Below are 18,150 nucleotides of genomic sequence, written 5' to 3'. Positions count from 1 at the left end.
AATATAGAAATACTGTACTTGAGTGAAAGTACAAAAGTATTGGCATCAAAACGTACTTAAAGTATCAAAAGTAGGAAGTACTCATTATGCAGAATGTCCCATTTCACATGTTTTCAAATGGCTGAAATGTATATAGGCTGAAGTGGGTCACCAGGGTTTTGTAATAATAATCTAAATCTACAAAGTTACTAGTAACTGACGTTTTCCAATATTTGTAATGGAGTAAAAGTGCGATACTTGCCTCTGAGATGTAGTGTAGTGGAGTAAAGGTATTGTAAATTGGAAATACTCATGTAAAGTAGAAAATACCTCAAAATAACCTTGTTTGTGCGTGTTGCGTGTGTGTGTGTTGAGAGACAGTGTGGGAGGTGTGCGTGTGTGCATGTGTTCAGAGACTGTGTGTGTGCGTGTGTTCAGAGACAGTGTGGGAGGTGTGTGTGTGTGTTCATGTGTTCAGAGACTGTGTGTGTGTGTGTGTGTGTGTGTGTGTGTGTGTGTGTGTGTGTGCATGTGTTCAGAGACTGTGTGTGTGTGTGTGTGTGTGTGTGTGTGTGTGTGTGTGTGTGTGTGTGTGTGTGTGTGTGTGTGTGTGTGTGTGTGTGTGTGTGTGTGTGTGTGTGTGTGTGTGTGTGTGTGTGTGTGTGTGTGTGTGTGTGTGTGTGTGTGTGTGTGTGTGTGTGTGTGTGTGTGTGTGCGTGCGTGCGTTCAGAGACAGTGTAGGAGTAGAGTGTGGGACGCTGCACATGCCACAGCTGTGTGAGAGAATAACTGTTTCTTGTTTTTGTTTTTTTACATCATTCTGGTGGTCCCTGACATGTAAAAGTTGGAGCACCACTGATATAGAAACATACTGTTAGGATTTAGAAGACATTTTTACATACGTATTTGGCTGCGGACCCCCATCTCAAAATGTGTTGTTCCAGGGACCCCCCAGAAGCAAAGAGTTACACATGCTCACTGTTGAGCAGAGGATTCACTCCTTTCTCTGTTGTATTATTAACTCAAAGATGCCATCATTTGTATTTGTCCAAATACTTTACTGTACTAATACATATAATCACAATAGTCGTGATGTGACACATTGTGAGCTTGTAAAGGATGGAAGTTGGGAACGATAGGGAATGCATTTGAATGAACATTTTCATGTCAAGGACCCCCAAATGTATTTGGCCGTGGACCCCCATCGGACATCTTTTTGTGCCAGGGACCCCAAGAAGCAAAGATTTGTGTTAAAGGAGAATTTTGGACTAAGGTTTTCTTAACCTTTTCTATGAAGTTATGATATCTTAGGATGAATGGTACAGTAGAAAAATGTCATAACTCCATCCCGGGTCCACCACAGCTTAATACGTGCACTGATAGGCCTTGTGCTAGATCGCATATTATTTAAAAAAAAAACTAGTCTCGCTAGACGAGATTTCAATCTCGTCTAGCGAGACTTCTGTTTTTTTTTTGTGTTCTGTCACTATGAACGTCAGATCTCACAAAAATAAACCCAAAAAAAAGCTATTAAAATAGGTGATCTAGCTCAAGGCCTAATGGCGCACGTATTAAGCTGTGGTGGACCCAGGATGGAGTTATGACATGTTTCTACTGTACCATTCATCATAAGATATCATAACATCATAGAAAAGGTGATAAAACCTTGGTCCAAAATTCTCCTTTAAAAAATATTCACTAGGGAAAAAAAGAAAAAAAGATATATACTGTATATATTCCAGATTTCAATGTCACGATTTTTCAAAAATAGCAGATCTACAAGCTCATAGCGCGGCACGAAGTGACGCACTATGAGCTTGTAGATCTGCTATTTTTTTAATAGTAAAACTATAAAATATGGTTAAAATGACTGGGGGGAAAAGATAGCTGGGGAGAACCAATGCTCTAGTCTACATAATACTGATTGATGTTTATATTGACCCAACTCCCCAGTGCAGTCAGAGAACTGTAGATTCACTCCCAAAGACTCTCCTCTTCAGACTCAACCTTCAGCCCGTAACACTGGCCCTATAGCCTTGATGACCTTGCAGGCTTATGCAAAGGTTAAAAAAGTAATTTAGATATCATGTTATGCAGACAGATTTATTTGTTGACCTGATCCATCCTATAGTTTCTGTAGCTTTAATATACAGATTATTATTTTTTGTTTTTGTTTAGACTCATTCTTGGTTTACCTGTGATCCTAGTTTACTGAGACACTACACTGTCTCTATTCCTTCTATGTAGTCACTCTGGTTACTTATTAAGTACTTATGTATCCTTCATGCTGCATGAATGTATATATTCTGTATATTTTTGGTCATGTTAATGATATTTTTTTCTGTAGATCGTTGCCGTCAGGCCTTTTATCTCCATATTTCGACTTTTTAATGTTTTAGCTAAAGGAGTGAAAATAGGCGATCTACAAGCTCTACAAGCTCATAACGTATCACATTGCGATGTGTCGTAAACTTGTAGATCTAGTTTTGGACATACAAGGTTTCCACCCTACATCAACGATATTATATATATTTTGTATCTTTGGTAAGAATACATATAGTATTATACTGTATATGCAGCGCATGTAGTTCAGTTTTATGCCAATTATAAAGAGCAGAATGTAAACTTATAGAACAAGTCTCTCAGAGTTTATAACGTTTTTCTATGGCTCTCAAAATGCAGAAAGCAGTTTAAACTTTTCACCCGTAATGACATTACGCCCTAGATAGATAATAATCAGGACACTTCAGATGGTTGAGCCAATTGTGATGTGGAACTGAATAATGTGTCAATCATGTTCATAAAACTCAATCATACAATGTGAAGTAATGATGCCACTAATATCTAATCTTTCTCTGTGTGTGTCTGTTGCTCTGTCTGTCTGTCTGTCTGTCTGTCTGTCTGTCTGTCTGTCTGTCGCTCTGTCTCTCTCTTTGTCTGTCTGTCTGTCTCTCTCTCCATATATGTGTGTGTGTGTGTGTGTGTGTGTGTGTGTGTGTGTGTGTGTGTGTGTGTGTGTGTGTGTGTGTGTGTGTGTGTGTGTGTGTGTGTGTGTGTGTGTGTGTGTGTGTGTGTGTGTGTGTGTGTGTGTGTGTGTGTGTGTGTGTGTGTGTGTGTGTGTGTCACTCTCTCTCCCTCTCTCTGTCTCTATCTCGCTGTCTGTCTCACTCACGCTGTCTGTCTGTCTGTCTGTCTGTCTGTCTGTCTGTGTGTGTGTGTGTGTGTGTGTGTGTCTCTCTCTCTCTCTCTCTCTCTCTCTGTTTTTTGATTGATTGAATACTTTATTAGGCAGAGATGCAAACAGCACGAGTACATCAAGTCACACTTGGTTCTAAAAGGATGTGTTTTCATTGAGGTCCTGTCTGTGTCTCTCTGTCATCAGGTAGGTTTCTTAAAGACCCAGCACAGGTATGACTGTCTGTGTCTCTCTGTCCTTATAGGTTGGTTTCTTAAAGACCCAGCACCGGTATGAGATCGTGTTCACCCTGCCAGAGGTTCCGTCTCTGGGTAAAGATGTGTGTCCCGCTCCGGTCCCCAGCCCTCACCTCCGCATCACCGACATCTCCCCCGTCCCCGAGGGTAAGAACCACCACTCTGCCTGTACCCAGTGTACCTTCTGTCAACTAAAAACATGACACAAAATCATTCTCCACTACCTTTTCTTCACTGACGAAAACTAAATAAAACTACTAAAAGTATGACTAAATATATTGACACATTTTGTCAACAAATAAAAACTAGAGTAGACTAAAATAGGAGAGGATTTTGTAGTTTATTTTAGAGATACCGCGGTCCAATTAACAGAGCGATATCAGCCAAAAAAAATAGATCTGATCAGATCGGATCGCAGCTAAAATGACCGATCAAACGCTCCGATCAAAGTACTCCATTCCAGTACTCCACTCCAGCACTTCTTCCCAGCATGTTGTGGAACTTTGTTGACTATGATTCTGGAGAGGTTATGTTCTCTGTTGGAGTAAAACTAAATGTAAAAAAATGATTAATCAAGTGATATTATCACTTGATCAATCATTTTTTAACATTTAGTTTTAAATGTAGGTTTTTTTAAGTGATTTTCTTTGGTTAAAATAAGTGTTAAATAGCTCTATATTCTGATAGTACTCATTGCTATAGCTGTTTGTTCAGTAACAGTGTTAAATAGCTCTATATTGTGATAGTAATCATTAACATAGAGCGTGTGTTCAGTAACAGGAGGCTCCATGTCTCTCCAGCTCTTTATTAAACAGAAAATGTATTTTCAGGTCAGGATACCAATTTTATCCACTCAGGATAGAGACCTCAGACAGGATACAGATTAACCAAGTGAAATTGGAAGTGATGACACAAAGAAATGAGCAGATACACAATTGACACAACTGGAACACTATAACATTTAAGTTCATAAATGTGTACTCTCTCCATGCAAAGAGTTAAAAGGAAACTTCGACGTCATATACTGTAGACTCAAAACGGACAATAACATTATTTTATTACATACCAGATTGATAATGCTACTTTTTAAATCTGTTGTATCCCTGTTGGTATCTCTTTTTATGTGATTATCGACTTTTGTAAAATGTATATTCTTTTAACTGTTTTTAGTATTTCTTTGTAATACACTGTGATATTTTAAATATTTTTGTTAATGTATTTTAATGTCTTGGAACCCAGGAAGACTAGCTGACGTTAAGGCGATCAGCTAATGGGGATTCGTTTAAATAAACAAATTAACACATGCTTGTACATTGGCTCTTGGCTCTGGATACACAAATGAAAATGGAATACACTCATTATTAATGTTTGGTGCAGCTGTTTAGCTCACTAGTCTGACATGTTTTTAATCTGCTGTAGTTTTTAAACCTGAACTGGAAAACAATCTACACATCTTAGTGCTTCTCTCACCACTGCTTCTAGAAACATTAAACATTCAACATTACTGGAGTTTAGTGACACCACTAGTTGGCATTAACTCTTTGACTGCCAGAGTATTTTCATAAAGTACTCCCCCAGTGCCAGCAATTTTCGTGTTTTTTTATTTTTATATTTTGAATTTTTCTCATGAAAATAATTTAAGGACACATAATGTAAAGACCCAGCACAAATCCGCCACTAGAGCGCAGCACATGACAGCTTTGATCATGTCGTTGGGTCTCTCTCACCCTTCTTCATAGATTAGACAAGGAAAAACATGAAAACGGATGTGACGTCCCCCCCATTGTTTTGATCGGCGAAAATTACGTTGTGATATACGACGGCGATGACTGATCGTCACCCAGACCATAGATTATAGAAGAGAAACTGTCCGTTTGTCCGTCATACCGTGTGAAAGACCGTTTATTTACCTATTTTGGACGAAAATGACTGGGGAAAAGAATCAAAAACCGGAAACGGAATCCAGGTCATGAAACCGGATGCAGATGTCCGTGAAGTAAGTGGAACTCGAGAATAACATTGAATATTAAGCAGCATAGCGCAATCAGAGATTAAACAATGAACGCGCGTCCAGCGCGTCGAGCGCGTCGACGGCCAACTGGACAAAGTAGCACTTGACGCGTTATCGCGTCGTCCGCAGTCAAAGAGTTAAAGAAGAAACTTAATCTCTCTCTCTCTCTCTCTCTCGCTCTCGCTCTCGCTCTCGCTCTCGCTCTCGCTCTCTCTCTCTCGCTCTCGCTCTCTCTCTCTCTCTCTCTCCAGGAGGTCATAAGGTCACATGTGAGTACATGGCTCAACAGGAAGGAGTTCTCTGTGAGGAGGCTCTGCTCCTCAGTGAGACCAACGAGGAGGTCTGCGTCAAGGTCAAAGTTCACGCCCGGGTCATGGGTGAGATGACTTATTATTATCACATTCATTTCATAGATGACTTATTATCACATTCATTACATAGATGACTTATTATCACATTCATTACATAGATGACTTATTATCACATTCATTACATAGATTACTTATTATCATATGCACGCCGAGTCATGGGTGACTATTAACTGGGTTATTATAACTATAAATGGACTCAGGTCATTGGTCACACAATAAACATGAAACGCATGCATTCCAATGGAGTAGATCAGGGGTCTTCAACGTTTCTCAGGGCAGGGACCCCTTAGCTGAGAGAGAGATGAAGCAGGGACCCCTTAGCTGAGAGACAGATGAAGCAGGGACCCCTTAGCTGAGAGACAGATGAAGCAGGGACCCCTTAGCAGAGAGACAGATGAAGCAGGGACCCCTTAGCAGAGAGACAGATGAAGCAGGGACCCCTTAGCTGAGAGAGAGATGAAGCAGGGACCCCCTTAGCTGAGAGACAGATGAAGCAGGGACCCCTTAGCTGAGAGAGAGATGAAGCAGGGACCCCTTAGCTGAGAGAGAGAGATGAAGCAGGGACCCCTTAGCAGAGAGACAGATGAAGCAGGGACCCCTTAGCAGAGAGACAGATGAAGCAGGGACCCCTTAGCTGAGAGAGAGATGAAGCAGGGACCCCTTAGCTGAGAGAGAGATGAAGCAGGGACCCCCTTAGCTGAGAGAGAGATGAAGCAGGGACCCCTTAGCTGAGAGAGAGATGAAGCAGGGACCCCCACTACATACTGTATAGATGAGAGAGAGATGAAGCAGGGACCACCACTACATATTGTATAAAATTAAGTTGCAGATAAAAAACTTTTTTCATATAGATATCTTCATAGTCTAGTTTGACAGCAACATGTCATCAGTGTTGGATTTGGCTATAGTTCTCCACAGAATAGGGATGCTAGGGTTCAAGTGGTTAATGTAAAAACCTTCATAGCATAGCACCGTGCTATGAGCTTGTAGATCTGCTATGTTTTAATAGCCAAAGGAATCTAAAATGACACTGATGCTTTCGTGAAGGTCAAACAGGCCGCTACTGCCGCCTGCTGGTCAGACATGGCAACTTTATACTGCATGCTGAATGAAGCCTTATGTTGCATTCACACTGGAAATATTATTATTGTTACTAAAACTAATTAAGTAGGGAAAACTACTATTGAAAAAACGTTGTAGTTAAAGGTAGGATAAGTGATATGTCTAGGTTAAAACAAAAAGTTGTTTTGTTAAAAGGTTAAAGCACTATTGTGATATTAATCATTGCTATAGAGCGTTTGTTCAGTAACAGGAGTCTCCATGTCTCTCCAGCTCTTTAATAAACAGAAAATACATGTTCAGCTTTTTATTGTGCTGTTTATAGATTTAAAAGCAGGGAATTAGAGGCTGCTGTTTGTTTAAGCAGATGGAGGTGTGTGTGTGTGTGTGTGTGTGTGTGTGTGTGTGTGTGTGTGTGTGTGTGTGTGTGTGTGTGTGTGTGTGTGTGTGTGTGTGTGTGTGTGTGTGTGTGTGTGTGTGTGTGTGTGTGTGTGTGTGTGTGTGTGTGTGTGTGTGTGTGTGTGTGTGTGTGTGTGTGGGGGGTGAACATCTGTGCAGAGGTCTAGCCTCTGACGGATCAGCAGCACGTTAATCTCCTTATTCCCTTGCTTCCTTCTTACTCCCTTGCTTCCTTCTCTTACTCCCTTACTTCCTTCTCTTACTCCCTTGCTTCCTTCTCTTACTCCCTTGCTTCCTTCTCTTACTCCCTTACTTCCTTCTCTTACTCCCTTGCTTCCTTAATCTTTTATTAGATTAAATCCCCTCTCATTCACTGATTTAATTTTTCTCTCGTTTTTTTCTTCTTCTCCTCTGTAAATATAGCCGTGTGTATGTGTTGATGACATGTATTAATGTGCTAATATTCTATGCTCTGTTGATTCATTGAATACATAGGACCACAATGGAAACAAGTCCCCAGGGGAAATACATTTTTATCCTTAAATTTAGCCTAAGGGCCCTTAGGGCTAAAACATCAACTACATAGATGACTTATTATCACATTCATTACATAGATTACTTATTATCATATGCACGCCGAGTCATGGGTGACTATTAACTGGGTTATTATAACTATAAATGGACTCAGGTCATTGGTCACACAATAAACATGAAACGCATGCATTCCAATGGAGTAGATCAGGGGTCTTCAACGTTTCTCAGGGCAGGGACCCCTTAGCTGAGAGAGAGATGAAGCAGGGACCCCTTAGCTGAGAGACAGATGAAGCAGGGACCCCTTAGCTGAGAGACAGATGAAGCAGGGACCCCTTAGCAGAGAGACAGATGAAGCAGGGACCCCTTAGCAGAGAGACAGATGAAGCAGGGACCCCTTAGCTGAGAGAGAGATGAAGCAGGGACCCCCTTAGCTGAGAGACAGATGAAGCAGGGACCCCTTAGCTGAGAGAGAGATGAAGCAGGGACCCCTTAGCTGAGAGAGAGAGATGAAGCAGGGACCCCTTAGCAGAGAGACAGATGAAGCAGGGACCCCTTAGCAGAGAGACAGATGAAGCAGGGACCCCTTAGCTGAGAGAGAGATGAAGCAGGGACCCCTTAGCTGAGAGAGAGATGAAGCAGGGACCCCCTTAGCTGAGAGAGAGATGAAGCAGGGACCCCTTAGCTGAGAGAGAGATGAAGCAGGGACCCCCACTACATACTGTATAGATGAGAGAGAGATGAAGCAGGGACCACCACTACATATTGTATAAAATTAAGTTGCAGATAAAAAACTTTTTTCATATAGATATCTTCATAGTCTAGTTTGACAGCAACATGTCATCAGTGTTGGATTTGGCTATAGTTCTCCACAGAATAGGGATGCTAGGGTTCAAGTGGTTAATGTAAAAACCTTCATAGCATAGCACCGTGCTATGAGCTTGTAGATCTGCTATGTTTTAATAGCCAAAGGAATCTAAAATGACACTGATGCTTTCGTGAAGGTCAAACAGGCCGCTACTGCCGCCTGCTGGTCAGACATGGCAACTTTATACTGCATGCTGAATGAAGCCTTATGTTGCATTCACACTGGAAATATTATTATTGTTACTAAAACTAATTAAATAGGGAAAACTACTATTGAAAAAACGTTGTAGTTAAAGGTAGGATAAGTGATATGTCTAGGTTAAAACAAAAAGTTGTTTTGTTAAAAGGTTAAAGCACTATTGTGATATTAATCATTGCTATAGAGCGTTTGTTCAGTAACAGGAGTCTCCATGTCTCTCCAGCTCTTTAATAAACAGAAAATACATGTTCAGCTTTTTATTGTGCTGTTTATAGATTTAAAAGCAGGGAATTAGAGGCTGCTGTTTGTTTAAGCAGATGGAGGTGTGTGTGTGTGTGTGTGTGTGTGTGTGTGTGTGTGTGTGTGTGTGTGTGTGTGTGTGTGTGTGTGTGTGTGTGTGTGTGTGTGTGTGTGTGTGTGTGTGTGTGTGTGTGTGTGTGTGTGTGTGTGTGTGTGTGTGTGTGTGTGTGTGTGTGTGTGTGGGGGGTGAACATCTGTGCAGAGGTCTAGCCTCTGACGGATCAGCAGCACGTTAATCTCCTTATTCCCTTGCTTCCTTCTTACTCCCTTGCTTCCTTCTCTTACTCCCTTACTTCCTTCTCTTACTCCCTTGCTTCCTTCTCTTACTCCCTTGCTTCCTTCTCTTACTCCCTTACTTCCTTCTCTTACTCCCTTGCTTCCTTAATCTTTTATTAGATTAAATCCCCTCTCATTCACTGATTTAATTTTTCTCTCGTTTTTTTCTTCTTCTCCTCTGTAAATATAGCCGTGTGTATGTGTTGATGACATGTATTAATGTGCTAATATTCTATGCTCTGTTGATTCATTGAATACATAGGACCACAATGGAAACAAGTCCCCAGGGGAAATACATTTTTATCCTTAAATTTAGCCTAAGGGCCCTTAGGGCTAAAACATCAACTAACTTCATGTCCTCTTTCATTACATCCATATATCTCCTCTTTGGTCTCCCTCTAGGCCTCCTGCCAGGCAATATTGATTTTGACACACATTTTGATTTAGTTTTAGTCCTAACCTTGTGAATAAAATTCCATCTGAAATGTTTTAGTTTTTGTCTAGTTTTAGTCGACTAAATCTACAGTTGATTTGGTCGACTAAAATGTATGTTGGCGATGCCTTGATGGCGACTTAATGGCTGATTTTACACTTGGTTGCATGCTGAAAATAGCCGATCTACAAGCTCACAGCGCGACGCGTTGTGAGCTTGTAGATCGGCTATTTTCAGAGCGCAACACCCGAGCTCAACCAAACATGAAATGACTTGTCTTTTAGTTCTACTGGATCTCTTCTCCACTAGATCCCTCATTAACATTTTAGTCTAGTTTTTATTTGTTGACGAAATTGTCAATAGCTAATCGTCGTAGCTTAGTTTTTATTTAGTTTTGGTCAGTGAAAAGGTAGTCGCCGAAAAAATTTCGTCATTGTTTTAGTCGACTAAATCAAATTCCAACCTCAGCATCCTTCTACCGATAATATACTCACTATCTCCTCCTCTGGCATTTAACATGAAATGAATGTACAGTATGCATGCTATTGGTTATTTAAAATGTACAAACACTCACCTTGTCTGTCTGTCTGTCTGTCTGTCTGTCTGTCTGTCTGTCTGTCTGTCTCTCCTCCAGATCGTCATCATGGAACTCCCATGTTGTTAGAGGGAGTTCGCTGTGTTGGTGTGGAGCTGGAGTACGACTCTGAACAGAGCGACTGGCAAGGGTTCGACTAGCGTCTGTGGACGGACGGATCAACTGTGGTCCTGATTTGTGAGAACGTTCATCCTGATGAAGACCAAAGCATTGTTCTGACCTGCATCTCCATCTGGTCACATGACCACACCGTTAAGTTACTTCAGTGCTTCTCCAAAGGTTTTCAGTTCAAGGACCCCCAGTTTGATATGCATTAGACCACGGACCCCCCCCCCCCATAACTCTGAGAGTGTACAAAAGGAACCAAATGAACATTTGGTTCCTTTTGTACACTCTCAGAGTTACAGATCCATTTGGTTCATGACTATCAGTGACTATCAGTGATTTTGCTGGGGACCCCCTCGAACCCACCTCAAGGCAGAGTCCTGCAACGGGCGGGGGTATCCTGCGGATACCCGACGGGTGAAAATTATACTTTATAAGTTCACGGGGACGGGCGGTACTGAACTGAACGCGGGTGGGTAACATTTTATTAAATCAGAGAGCACTGTTTCCGCCCAAACAACGTCACTTAACACAGCACGCTGGCATAGAGCACGCAGGTCAGTTATCTTAACTCACAAAAACAACATCCTGTTAAACCTTCAAATTAAAACCATCTGACAATGTAAACAACAACACATGCGTACTGAGTGTATGCACGTTCTCGTGCGCGGCTAAAGCTGGCTCCTCTGTTCTTCACTTGACGTGCAGATTTCTAATCGAACCTGACCACTGAATGTAGCGCTATAGTTGAAGGCTGATATCTTGTGTTAAAAGCTTTTCAACACACGTTTAAATGGAGTGACTGTCTGTATTTTGTAATCACGGGTAAACGGGCGGACAGCGGGTCCATTATTTAACGGGCGGGGCGGGTCTGGTTTGTATTTTGATATATAATCACGGGTGACGTGTCGGTCTACGGATCTGATTATTGACGGGCGGGGTGGGCGCGGGTTGTCAAAATTGGACCCGTGCAGGACTCTGCTTTAAGGACCCCTGGGGGTCCCCGAACCACACATTGAGAACCAGTGAGTTACATCATGGTGGATGCAGGCTTTACTTCTCCGTTGGTCACACACATGTTTTCATTGACATTTACTTCCTGGTTTTATTCATTGCTTTGGTTCATGTTTTGAAACGTCTTAAGAGCTACAATCTGAGTGAATGAATAAAGAGTTATTTTAACCAATCTGTATGATAGAGTATGTGAATACTTTACTATCTGTATGGTAGAGTATGTGAATACTTTACTATCTGTATGATAGAGTATGTGAATACTTTACTATCTGTATGGTAGAGTATGTGAATACTTTACTATCTGTATGGTAGAGTATGTGAATACTTTACTATCTGTATGGTAGAGTATGTGAATACTTTACTATCTGTATGGTAGAGTATGTGAATACTTTACTATCTGTATGGTAGAGTATGTGAATACTTTACTATCTGTATGGTAGAGTATGTGAATACTTTACTATCTGTATGGTAGAGTATGTGAATACTTTACTATCTGTATGATAGAGTATGTGAATACTTTACTATCTGTATGGTAGAGTATGTGAATACTTTACTATCTGTATGGTAGAGTATGTGAATACTTTACTATCTGTAGGGTAGAGTATGTGAATACTTTACTATCTGTATGATAGAGTATGTGAATACTTTACTATCTGTATGATAGAGTATGTGAATACTTTACTATCTGTATGATAGAGTATGTGAATACTTTACTATCTGTATGATAGAGTATGTGAATACTTTACTATCTGTATGGTAGAGTATGTGAATACTTTACTATCTGTATGGTAGAGTATGTGAATACTTTACTATCTGTATGGTAGAGTATGTGAATACTTTACTGTCTGTATGGTAGAGTATGTGAATACTTTACTATCTGTATGGTAGAGTATGTGAATACTTTACTCTGTATGATAGAGTATGTGAATACTTTACTCTGTATGATAGAGTACTAATCCTCGTAAATGTGAATAAAGTTATTTGAATCAGACACCAGATTGGACATTATAGATGCGTCGCCATCTTTGTTGAAGTTTGGACGCAATCAGAGAGAGAGACGCGTTGTCTTTATTCATGAAACATTTCGTTCCATTTCCTGAAAAGTAACAGTTTTCTCCTTAATTATTTTTTATAATTATTTTTTATATATATTTTACAAGGGTGTCTGTTGCCAGACCCGAAACACCCAGTGACTCCAAGAAAGGTTTGGAAAGGAAAAGACGTGCAGTCCGTTCTCTAGATATATTATAACTCTATGGGATGCTCCATGACACTCATGGGTGGTAAACCTCGCACCGGAAGTTTGATGAAACACATTACAGTGGATGGAGCCGACTGGACTCAGCTCATGAACAAACATTATTTTTTTATTTTATTTTTTTATTTGAGAAACAGGTGTACAGCAGATTCTTGCCTCACAGCACACAGCAATTCTCCCATTCCCTGCAATTCTCCCATTCCCTAGTTCCTCCCCCCACACCCCCCCACTGACAAACAAAACTAAATAAAAACAGAACAATAATAATAAATAAAAATAAATAAAAAATAAATAAACAACAATAACATCATCAACAAATGGACAGCACTCATCATATACACTTTGTGTCAAACAGAGCAATTGTGGTCAGTGAGTCTGTCCACATATTGTACCGTCACTAGCCATATCAATAAGTAGTTTCACTGTTTAGTTGAGAAATCAGTGGATACCAGAGGTCTTGGAATATCTGTCCCCGGTTATACTTTTCAAAGGTCAATATCTCTGGTGGAAGAAGTTGAGAAATCTGATCTTGAAACATTATTTCTGAACGATTTGTTTATTTATAATGTGTTCAGGAATATAAAAGAAGACGTATCACAGGTTGTTTTCTGCTGCGTTGCTTTTAGATGTGTACACTGTATCATTTTATAGAGGTATCTAAAGAGATGTGAACACTGTATCATTTTATAGAGGTATCTAAAGAGATGTGAACACTATCATTTTATAGAGGTATCTAAAGAGATGTGAACACTATCATTTATAGAGGTATCTAAAGAGATGTGAACACTGTATCATTTTATAGAGGTATCTAAAGGGCACAAAGTATGTTTCATTTCCTGTCTGGCAGACAAATCTCGCGATACCTCCGAGACAGAAACAATACCTGCCGCTGTTTAGATGCCTCAATAAAATTATGTACTGTCCGCATGGAAAAACAAGTGATTAGAAAACAACCTGTGATAATTATGTCTTCTTTTATATTCCTGAACCCATTATATGACAAAAGGTCGCAATCGTTCAGAAATAGTGTTTGTTCATGAGTTGGTCCAGCCGGCTCCATCCACTTTAATGTGTTTCATCAAACTAGTGTCATGGTGCAGAGAACGGACTGCACGTCTTTTCCTTGAGTGACTCCAGGAAACAACACTGATGATGTGTTTGTGAATCAGTAGATGTTTTATTAACTGACTTTAACTGTTGAAAATGTTGTGTTCTTTTCCACTAGAGGGCACTGTTGTATTACATTTATCTCTCCAAGTTCAGCTGTTTCAGTCAGACAGTGAACATCCTGACTGATGTCAAACAGTTCAAACAGTGAAATTGACGGTGAGATTTAGCAGCTTTCATCTTGGTATTTCTATGGTTAACCGGTCAGGTGGGCACCAAAACTATCTGGGCACTAGGGATAACTGGGCACTAGGGACATGTGGGCACTAGGGACATGTGGGCACCTGGTCAACTGGGCACTAGGGACAACTGGGCACCAAAAACATCTGGGAACTAGGGACATGTGGGCACCTGGACGAGTGGGTACTTGGGGGTGGAGACATCTGGGCACTATAGGGACATATGGGCACCTGGACGAGTGGGCACCTGAATTAGGATTTGTGTTGGCATGCTGCTTTGTTACATAGCATGCTGCTTTGTTGTTGGTAAGTGATATTTAACCCACTGTTCTTTAAACCCCCAAACACGACACGACAAACGAGGTCAAAAGTACAATATAAGAGTTTATTTGCCAAAATAGTACTGAGGTCAAAAGTACATTATAACAGTTTCAAAGTACAATATAAGAGTGTATTTGCCGAAATAGAGGTACAATTAAAAAAATAGGAATAATTGGGGAAATTGTTTAAAAAAAAGAAAAATGAGTTAAGGATACAAAAAATGGTCAAATGATCAATGTTAAGATAGAGAAAACATAGCTAAACAGTACACTATAAATGATAGGAAGAAAAACTGAGACTATGTAGTACCATAGGGCCAGTCAATCCGGAACAGCTGACTGCCTGGCAGATGCTTAAGCAGGCTAGTGGATTGACTGGCCCTATGTGTACTACATAGTCTCTTCTTTCTTTTCCTATCATTTTATTGTGTAGCCTACTGTTTAGCTATTGGAATTTTTCTCCCCTCTATTTTTAACAGTAGGCTACTATTCATCTCCATTTCCCCCCTCATGTTATAGTGTACTGTTCTATTTATTTTAACATTAGGCTAATATATGTTCTTCTATCATTTATAGTGTTACATTACATTACATTACATTACAGTCATTTAGCAGACGCTTTTATCCAAAGCATTCAACATAGGTAGGGAACGAAACTACTAATCACCAGAAGTCTTAAGTGCATTTTCTGCAAAAACAAGCAACCAAGAGTATACCTAGTGCTAAGGTAAAAGTGCAATATATCAGCTACCTACTTTCATAAACAGATGAGACAAAATAGCAAAATCAAATGAGCAAGAGCTAAAACAAATACGTGTATCGACTAAACAAGATCCAATAAAACAATACAACAATAAAACAAGAGTTCATACAACTAGTTAACAAGTAGGCCAGGCAAAGAGGAAGGGTAGTGTTTCCTGGGTTTTCAGCCTGCGGTGAAAGATGGGCAGTGACTCTGCTGTCCTGACATCAGTGGGAAGTTCATTCCACCACTGTGGGGCCAGAACAGAAAAAAGTCGTCGTGACCGTGTCGATCGACCAGAAGGACCCTTGAGTGACGAGGCAATCAGTCGCCCCAGATGGCAGACCGAAGTGGTCGGGCAGGGGTGTAGGCATCGACCATAGCCCGGAGGTAAGAAGGAGCTGTTCCTTTCACTGCCCTATAGGCTAGCACCAGGGTTTTAAACTGGCTGCGAGCCGCTACGGGGAGCCAGTGTAGAGAACGGAGAAGGATAGTTGTGTGGGAGAACTTGGGGCGGTTGAACACCAGACCAGCCGCAGCTTTCTGAACAAGCTCCAGTTGTTTAGCTATGTTTTCTCCATCTTAACATTGATCAGGTCTTCCTTAATTCATTTTGGTATTTTCAATTTTTTCCCCATTTTTTTTTTTACAGTACTTCTATTTGGGTAAATACACTCTTAAGGTCCTTGCACACTGGTGCGTCTTTTCGTTGCGTTTTTTTTTTTTCATTGTTTTTTCAATTTTTTTCATTGTTGTAAAAAAAACGCAACGAAAAGACGCACCAGTGTGCAAGGACCTTTATACTGTACTTTGAAACTCTGTTATAATGTACTTTTGACCTCAGTAGGCTATTGGTTTGGCAAATAAACTCTTATATTGTACTGCCCACCTGACTTTTTGAAAAGAAAATGTAAGGGGTTAAAACCCTTCTCTGTGACCTCTGTCTTATAGATGTGATCAGTAAGGCATACACACATGTCATGCAGTTTACAACCTGCAGAGGGCATAAGAGGACACTGAAGAGACGGTGTAGTCAGAGAATACAGGTCAATCAGGGACAACATCTGAGTTATACTGTGTGTGTGTGTGTGTGTGTGTGTGTGTGTGTGTGTGTGTGTGTGTGTGTGTGTGTGTGTGTGTGTGTGTGTGTGTGTGTGTGTGTGTGTGTGTGTGTGTGTGTGTGTGTGTGTGTGAGCAGTGACTAACACAAGTAAGACGCGCGAACGCGGTAAGCGAACGCAAAAAAAGAAAAAAAAGAATGAAAAAAAATATTAAAAAAGAAGTAACCAATTAAAAAAAAAAAAATCTGCGTTAAAAGGAGCATCTTAGAAAAATACAAATTCACAAAAAAAAAACTTGGAATGTTTTTGAACAATTCAACAAAGTGTTTGAAGTGCCTGTTTCACCCACTTCCGGGGGGCGGAGCCAAAATCCGAGCCCGATGTATTTGTTCGTAGACCCCCACTTAGGGGGGGTAGAAAAAGTTTGGGAGCGATTCGGGCACTTTTCATTTAACATGGGGTTTCAATGGGGAGTTTTTAGGAGCCTTCTCCGGGGCGTGGCTTCCGGGGGAAGGGGCGGGCTTAAACGCAACCTTGACAGGTGTGTTCAGTTTTCAAAGACCTTTCATTTGATGTATGGTACGTCTAAATTGGACATTTACTTATCTCAGAGGAGCTGCACACAGGCAGTGCACACAGGCAGTGCACACGGAGACACAGAGACACAGAGACACAACCCAAGCAGGGTTACATAGTAAGCTCCACTTGGTCGGAGGCGCCTCCTCCCGCGTTCGCAATAAAGGGAGGAGGAGGGTTTACATTGAGGAGATGTTGGAGGCGGGGCTGTAAGCTGCCCATCCAATCAGAAGTTAGAATGCTACTGTATTGTATGTGCTATTGTTCCATTGGCTGAACTTTTTATTTTTTCTACATTAGATAGTGTTGGGCCAGATGCATGTTTGTGGTGAGAATGCATGCAGTGACTAGTCAGTCACATTCATACCCACTATGTGAGATGAGGGCTTGTATGTCAGTGTTTTAACTGTCATCTTTAAAGGGATAGTTCCCCCCAAAATGACTTCTGTTCTATGGATTAGTCACCCCGGGCCCATAGAGACTAGAATTCATGGATATTTTTTTATTTTTATCTCATTCCTAAGACAATAATTTGATGACTAGCAGCGGTTCTGGTAGGAGACACAAAGAGTCTCCTTTGTGTCTCCTGCCGGAACCACTGCCTACCGGTCCACTGGCCATCACATTAACTAATTTGATGACCATGGGTAACTAATCCACATTGATAGAATGATTTATATGTCAGTGTTTTAACTGTTATCTTTAAGGTAGAGGTAGAGAGACAGACAGACAGACAGACAGACAGACAGACAGATGTGTAACAGATGTGTAATAGAGAGTGGACAATATTCTCATTAACAAAACAATGTATTGTCTACACTAGTAAAGTGGTAGTAACAGTAATAAACTATAATCATATACATAGTCAGGGCCTTGTAGAGGGGCAGCAGCTCAAACTGACCACTGAGGGGCAGCAGCTCAAATTTCATCTGTGTTTCAAATTCCACAGGCTACACCAGGGTCAGAGCCAAGGTATATAAAAAGAAGGTACAGACATCTAAGTCATTTTGCAGTTCTGCAGTTTGACTGGGAGCCAAACTGCAACCGTGGAACATTGGAGTTAATGAGAGCCAGCCCAGGTGGACCAGCTTAGAACAAACACTATTCTGAACGACTGCAACCTTTGTGAAATACTCGGCCCAGGAAAATAAAAGAAGCCATATCACTTATTGTTTTCTGCTGAGTTGCTTTTCAATGTGTACACTGTTTATTGAGCTATCTAAAGAGCACAAACCAAGGGATACTGCAGAGACAGAAACCAGTGTTGCCATGTATG

At 40.8% G+C, this 18,150-nt stretch overlaps 2 protein-coding genes across 5 annotated transcripts in view; both read left to right on the top strand.

Moving 5' to 3' along the window:
- The window catches only part of LOC308102288 (adipose-secreted signaling protein-like), a 31,340-nt gene extending 20,557 nt beyond the window's left edge, over positions 1–10,783 (top strand). For all 4 annotated transcript variants that reach the window (XM_080451932.1, XM_080451933.1, XM_080451930.1 and 1 more), the window contains 3 exons: positions 3,420–3,558; positions 5,674–5,799; positions 10,492–10,783. In XM_080451932.1, the coding sequence (XP_080308058.1) occupies positions 3,420–3,558; positions 5,674–5,799; positions 10,492–10,592 (366 nt within the window). In that variant the 3' untranslated portion in view covers positions 10,593–10,783. The remainder of the gene's footprint in view (positions 1–3,419; positions 3,559–5,673; positions 5,800–10,491) is intronic.
- The window catches only part of LOC308102277 (uncharacterized protein), a 281,082-nt gene that overhangs the window by 53,134 nt on the left and 209,798 nt on the right, over positions 1–18,150 (top strand). The window lies entirely within an intron of this gene.

This window comes from Gymnoscopelus braueri (assembly GCF_963280865.1).
Source record: "Gymnoscopelus braueri genome assembly, chromosome: 15".
In the NCBI taxonomy this organism is placed as follows: domain Eukaryota; kingdom Metazoa; phylum Chordata; class Actinopteri; order Myctophiformes; family Myctophidae; genus Gymnoscopelus; species Gymnoscopelus braueri.
The sequence above is the reverse complement of the archived record's forward strand: the minus strand, read 5'-3'. Positions and strand labels throughout refer to the sequence as shown.